Source organism: Ipomoea triloba, chromosome 7 (assembly GCF_003576645.1).
Source record: "Ipomoea triloba cultivar NCNSP0323 chromosome 7, ASM357664v1".
NCBI lineage: Eukaryota > Viridiplantae > Streptophyta > Magnoliopsida > Solanales > Convolvulaceae > Ipomoea > Ipomoea triloba.
In genome coordinates, this window is record NC_044922.1 from 2,137,263 (window position 1) to 2,144,139 (window position 6,877).

Genomic DNA, 6,877 nt, shown 5'->3' on the forward strand with positions numbered 1-6,877 from the left:
CAACACTTTAAGATCTGAAGTCATGCAAGTATTTTCATTTCTGAACCCCTATGAATCAAACCAATGCTTGAATAAGTTCCATGAGCCATGAGGTATATAATCAAATATGTGTGCACACATTTTTGTGTATTTTATGGGTTGTGATGGCTGTGGGACTTTTGAATGTGTATGGGGTTTTGTACAGTACATGAATTCCATTCCCAGCTTCTATTTGGCTTTGAGTGCAGATCAATTGCTACCGATTTTGGGGGCTTTATCTGCGATACTGGGCAGCTTATGTTCATTATATTCTCTGTACCTACATATCTTGTGCCTCTGAGATCCATATTCAGATCAATTGCTACCAATTTTAGGGGCTTTATCTGTAATATAATACTGGGCAGCTTATGTTCCTTATATTCTCTGTACCTATATATCTTGTGCCTCAGAGATGCATATTCAGATCAATTGCTACCGATTTTAGGGGCTTTATCTGTAATATTGGGCAACATATGTTCATTATATGCTTTATATCTCTACATATCTTGTGCCTCTGAGATGCATAAGCAGGCAATATATCAGCAAGCTTTCTTAAACTTTTTCCTATATATTCCTGTGAGGAATTCCCTGTCCCCTGTCCTGAGTGAAGTACATGGGAAGTTAAAACATCCCCATCTGTGTTTATGCTTCTAACAATCTTGTCTTATGCAGCTTAAGGAAGGTCTCTATCTTCCCATCTTTGATGAAAATGCCATTGGAGAAATGAGTGGCTGACAATTCTTGGTTCTTTTTGTATGCTATTACATGTCAAAACTAAAATGGCCTGTCTGTTACCTTTTTCTTTATTCTGCTTTTGTAGTTCTGGGTTAATGGCTTGTGTTGGATTCCTGGTAGGATCATGCAATTTTGTATCCTTTATATGTGTGTGTGTGTGCAGTTTTGTCTTCTTTTGGGTGTCGAGGGAAAGATGTAACTACTACTTGAGACAATGTAATGAACTTGACCGAGAGGGTATTGACAATAATTGAACTCGTGTGATAGAATAATGATATGGACTCTTTGTGTTCCAATATGTTGAGAAAGTATATATGAACAGATACTATATTGTAACAGAATTAATAGCACTCAAAATTAACGTTAATTTTAACAAAAATGAAGATCTCTCCTTAACCACCATCCAATTAACAATTTTATGCTTCAACTATATATTTTCACCATCTAAGAGTTGATGTGTTCAAATTTGTATGATTTTAAACTGGAATTGTTCGACTGTTTTCTACATTGAGTTAATACCTGATATAGTCCTTGACTATAGTCGAGGACTATATTGGGTATTAACTCTTTCTACATTAAATTTGATTAGAATAATTAAATGTGATAAAAGAATAGGTAAAAATTATGCACTAAATGTGGCAAAAGTAATATTTAGAAACTAAATATAAAACTAATTTAAATATTTAATAGTCATCATGGGACAGAAATATTTCACTTTTATAAAATTTGAAAACATTTAATGAATTTTTGAACGAGCAAAATATTTGAATTAGTTTTAGCCAAGTTGATTTGCCTTGAGCCATGCTCAAGCGGAATAATTGGGTTAGGGAATGACAAATGAGCAATACTATACATCACTTCAAAATTTTTCATTACATTATTTGATTAGATACTTTGGTCATTTGTTATAAGTTGATCGGGTCAAACCAATATTACATCAGAAGAAAATTAATGAGGAAAGATCTTAGGTGGGTACAAAATTATTTTTTATGATAAATTAAATTTGTCAGTTATTACATAAAAATAGAATTTACTCCGTATAAATTTTCAAACAGTGGTTATGGTTTTTGGTTGTAATAATAATAATAATAATAATAATAATAATAATAATAAAAAAGCATTTTTCATGGCAAATTGGTCAAAACTCGCACCAACCCCCGCCTTTACAGGATAGGCTGCCTGTTCCTCACTTCGCCAGTCCTCCTCCGTTCCTCGCCGCGATCATCCGGCTGCGCGCCTCCCTCTGCGCGTTTGGTTTACTTCGGAGCAGCACAGTTCGACCGTATTGGTACATTAGCATCAGAATTCCAATTTTGATGAGAATTTAGATACTATATTTTTGAGTCTAACAACTACTGCTTAAGTAACGGCTACTACACATTCGATTAAATCGAGAAGAAGATGCTGCTGCTGCTACGGTTTCCGCTTTTCTTCTCGTGGTTGTTGTTGCTTTGCGTTTCGTTGATCGGCGGATCAGAGGCCTCTCTTCCGTCCAGAGATCTCCTCGGAATCTCGCCTCAAGGTCCGCTTCTCTCTTTCCCCGTTTTCGTCAATTTATTTGTGTGTTTTATTGAGTTGTTGTAAATTGTAATGTGTGTTTGTGTTCAGATGAGACGTACTATAAAGGATTGTCATCCGGAGCTGCGATAAAATGTAAAAACGGATCCAACAAATTCACGCCGGCTCAGCTCAATGATGATTTCTGCGACTGTCCTGATGGCTCCGATGAGCCAGGTCTTCCTCTCTCTCTATAGCTTGTTTGTTTGTATGTCAATTGGAAGTATTTGGAATTGTTGCATTTCGTTTTTGGCGTTTTTTTGTTTCCCTACAAGTGAGGATCACAAAATATATGCTTGTGTTGTGAGAATTTTGACTCCTCTTGCTGGTCGATTTTGCAGGAACCTCAGCATGTCCCAATGGCAAGTTTTATTGCCGGAATGCTGGACATATGCCCCTCCTTATATATTCCTCAATGGTTAATGATGGCATCTGCGGTATGAATCCTTACATTCTTGCTATTGTGATTTATTAGCTTCTTTTGAAACAATGAAATGGCTAACTGAGACATCTAGTGAATTTATTTAGTCATTGGTTTGGGACTACTTATATACATAATTAGTCTCTTAGAGTTACTTGTCAACCCCTTAGGCCAGTGGCTTTACTTCAATTCTTCAAGTATCAAAATTGATCTCAAGCTTGTAGATTGGCTAAGAATTAGTAGGGATGGATTGATGAAACATAACCAACTAATTAGTAATTACCCATTCAGTTTTGATGAGCAAACTAGAAAAATAGATGAAAATTGGCTCTTGTGTGTCTCTGAGAAGAACCTCCAGTCCTCCACCCCTGATAGTGATGTGTGAATCAATCTCATCATTTACTCTTTAAGAAGTTGTATGTTTATTCAGCAATGCAACTGGAGAGATGGTGAAGAATTTTGCCACATTAATCTATTCACGTCCCTTGGTCATTCCAAACTAATATGAAGATGCTGGTTCAGTATTACCATTTTATATTGACTCCTAAGAATGAGCAACTGGCCAACTGGGTAACTATTTGTATGCAGCAAATTTTAGGTCATGTAGTTCATGGAAATGCCTCTAACCTCTTCTTCTTGTATTTGTTTTTAATTTTTAATAATCATTTTTATTTCTCAATGAAGTCAGCAGCTATCATAACATTTTTTGCCAGGCTGAATTTTCTTTGCCTGTGAACTTCACATGATGAATTGTATTCATGCCCAAGTATATACACTAGTAACTGCTTCTGGTTATCATTAAGCTCTTGCAAAAACTTGTCTCATGGTACTGAATATTATGGTAATACTCTCATGCCAACTATCAAAGATATAAATCTCTACCAATCTTAATCGAATTATTTGGAGCTCAAAGATAACACTTCATTATGAACTTGCTAATTTGCTATTGAGTATTGACACTTAAAATGCCACTCATGAGCAGATTGCTGTGATGGGAGTGATGAGTATGGTGGCAAAACTAAGTGCCCAAATATGTGTTGGGAGGCTGGCAAGGTGGCTAGAGATAAGTTAAAGAAAAGAATTGCAATATTTCAGGAAGGTGTTATTATAAGGAAGAAGGAAATTGAACAAGCAAAACTAGCGATTTTGAAGGAGGAAGCAGAACTAGCAAAGCTAACAAAAGAGGAGAAGATACTTAAAGATATAGTTGAGCAGTTGAAAGGTAACATTTTCTTTTGCTATCAAAGTTTTTTTTTTACTCAAATAAAATTTCCATGGACACACATATCAGAGAGAGAGGAATGCAACACGGGAACTTCTTATGGGTGCAGTTAATATCAGTTTGCTCTCAAACTAACTAGGGCATACTTACCACTCACAATGGTGAAATATAGATCAGTAATCATCCTGGTATTAGCTTTGGCATACTTGGGATTTGGGACAGCAGGCATTTTCATCATTTTCTCTTTACAGATCAATTTTAAATCCTTACACAAGAGAATGGAAATCAGATTGCTAGTTTAGTTTTGATAATTTACAGGTGTGATGCCATGATTTTGATTCAATTTTGTCATTTTAAAAGAAAATATCATGCGCACAATATATAGAGTAAAATTTGAATAAATGAAGGTAGACAAATATCAAAGAGTAATTAGAATGGAGTTAAAATGGATGCTACTTTTGTTGCAAAAATAGTAGCATTTCTTACAAAATATGGTAGAATGATATTTTGATTCAATTCACAAAAATAATTATAAAAACTAAGTTAAGTGAATCAAAAATTCAAAATGATTAATTAAATGTTTAATGCTTGATATGGTTATGAATTTTGATGATTTTGACATTTGGAGTTCGTTGAATTAATTGTTGATATTAGTCCAGCAAATTTACACCAGACTCGTCTTATAATCCGACAAATCTGTGATATATTTAAGTGTCTATTCCAAAGGCTATACAGTTCTCACTGACTTTAGCTTACTTCTTTTCATCAAGAGCACAATGAACAGATAGAAGAGGCTCAGGAAAAAGAACGAATGCAAAGAGAAATGGAGAAGGAAAAGAAAGAAGTTGATGAAGCTAAGTTGGAGGTGACCAAAACTGGGGAGAATTATCTTGAAGAAGCTGAAAATGCGAAGGATGGCATCCATAACAAGATTCCCTCTGAGGATGCTCCTTTAGAGGTTACATTTACTTAAGCTTTAGACTTAAATGCTATTCTCCCTGCCGCCCACCCGCTCCCCCTTCCCATCTTGTCTCACTTTTTATATCAAGATTTCCCATTAACTTTCTCTTACCAAAAAAAAAAAAACTATTTGAGTACATATATTTTCCTATTCTACCCTTCATTTGAAAAGTGACTAGACATTAGTGAGTTACATTCATCCACTCAAAGGGTATTCTAGTTATATCACTTCCTACGCATTAAAAAAAAACTTATTTCCCTAAAACTTTGTCCCAAGGGCCAAGAAAACAAGATTTCTGGGACAGAGAAAGTAATCGAATAACACACTTGCAAAAATTAATCTACCATAGATTGGAAATTGATCATAGGATATGGAGAAGGATTTCCTTGAAATTTTTTATCCCTATGATAAAGTTAGCTCATGATCAATGTGCATAATTCTATGAATAGTTCATGCTTATGATCATTTGACAGTACAATTCCCTGTGTTTAATCATCCTGTAAATTCATCCATATGTTAAGGAAAACTTTTGATTACCAAAATTATTTAATATAAATTTCTTTAAGTGTTTTTTTTTTTTTTGAGTACTCTTTAAGTGTTTATTTCTTCATCCATTACTTATTTACACTTTGCTATTAGAATGTGGTAGAAGATCATAGCAGTAAAGTGGACAAAGTTGATAAGAGTGACATTTCAATAATGGATGAAACCCCTGGTGATGATGTAGGCAGGGTGATAGAGGACTCCCCCAAGGTATTTTTTTAATGCCCTGGACAATTTTGAAGAGCAATATCATCATCAGTCTTCGGAATGAATAACTGAACTTGTGTTTCATCTTGTATAGCATGCTATGATAGAAGAGGGGTCGTCTGCAAGTGAAAATAAAGCTGATCTTAGGAGCAGTGAGGTAGATGGCCAAATTGACTTCACTCTTTTATCCTAGAACTTGTGCCGAGTCTCATGTTGCTTCAGATTGTATGCATACTAACAGGAGATGGTTACTACATGTTTTTTCTTTTTCCATTTCTATCAAATTATTTCAGGGTTTACATCATTTCTCATTTTAGGTGGATTTGAACATATTTTATCCCCCTAATGCAACAGATTGGCCTATGAAACATGTTTTCTATAGTGACTTTCTAGTTCCAAAATTATCAAATTACAAGTTTATGATTTGTCATTGTTGTTATGGCATAAATTTTATGATATTTCTAGGTGAAAGATGCTACTGAAAATACTGAGTCCTTGTCAAAGGAAGAGTTGGGCCGTGTTGTTGGTTCTCGTTGGACAGGAAAAAAGGCTGAGCAGGAAACAGGGGAGGCCAAGGCTAATAAAGATGATCATGGTGACCATGATGAAGAATACAATATGTATGATTCAGAAGCTGACACTGAAGGTCAAATGGATGAGGAAGATCATGATTCAAGTTCATCGTCGTTATTATCTGATGATGATACTGACGATCATGGGGATGATTTTGAAGGGGAAGATCACGATTCAAGTTCATCATCAGATGATGAACTGGATTTATCAGGTGTGTGGGACAATATTTCTATGGTCTATATCATGACCTGTTACATCTAAAATTTGCTTTGCATACACTATTCTAATTGAAAGTAAATTTGTTCAGATATAACTGGAACAAGCAATCCACCTTGGCTGGAGAAGATAAAAAGAAATGCTCAGAAGATTTTTAAGACTTTTAATTTGTTCCAAACTCCAGTAGACATATCTGGTAGCGTTTGAGGATCCATGTGCTTTCTGCTCTTTAAAGAGAGTTGATAAATGCTCATGTTTTTGAACTTCACTTCTGCAGAGGCTGCACGTGTACACAAAGAATATAATGGTTCAACTGCCAAGTTGACAAAAATTCAGTCAAGGATATCTAAGTTGACAAGGAAGCTAAAGCGTGATTTTGGTAGGTGTTAAGAATTTTATCTACACAGCCTTTTTTTTTTTTTTT

At 35.0% G+C, this 6,877-nt stretch overlaps 1 protein-coding gene across 2 annotated transcripts in view; it reads left to right on the plus strand.

Annotated features, from left to right (window-relative positions):
* The first annotated feature begins 1,921 nt into the window (after positions 1 to 1,921).
* The window catches only part of LOC116024510 (glucosidase 2 subunit beta-like), a 7,993-nt gene continuing 3,037 nt past the window's right edge, over positions 1,922 to 6,877 (plus strand). The window contains exons 1-10 of one of the 2 annotated variants that reach the window (XM_031265415.1): positions 1,922 to 2,275; positions 2,362 to 2,487; positions 2,652 to 2,747; positions 3,714 to 3,953; positions 4,724 to 4,911; positions 5,554 to 5,667; positions 5,759 to 5,821; positions 6,130 to 6,448; positions 6,545 to 6,649; positions 6,731 to 6,832. In XM_031265415.1, the coding sequence (XP_031121275.1) occupies positions 2,155 to 2,275; positions 2,362 to 2,487; positions 2,652 to 2,747; positions 3,714 to 3,953; positions 4,724 to 4,911; positions 5,554 to 5,667; positions 5,759 to 5,821; positions 6,130 to 6,448; positions 6,545 to 6,649; positions 6,731 to 6,832 (1,474 nt within the window). In that variant the 5' untranslated portion in view covers positions 1,922 to 2,154. The remainder of the gene's footprint in view (positions 2,276 to 2,361; positions 2,488 to 2,651; positions 2,748 to 3,713; positions 3,954 to 4,723; positions 4,912 to 5,553; positions 5,668 to 5,758; positions 5,822 to 6,129; positions 6,449 to 6,544; positions 6,650 to 6,730; positions 6,833 to 6,877) is intronic. The other variant, XM_031265416.1, reaches the window with a different exon arrangement.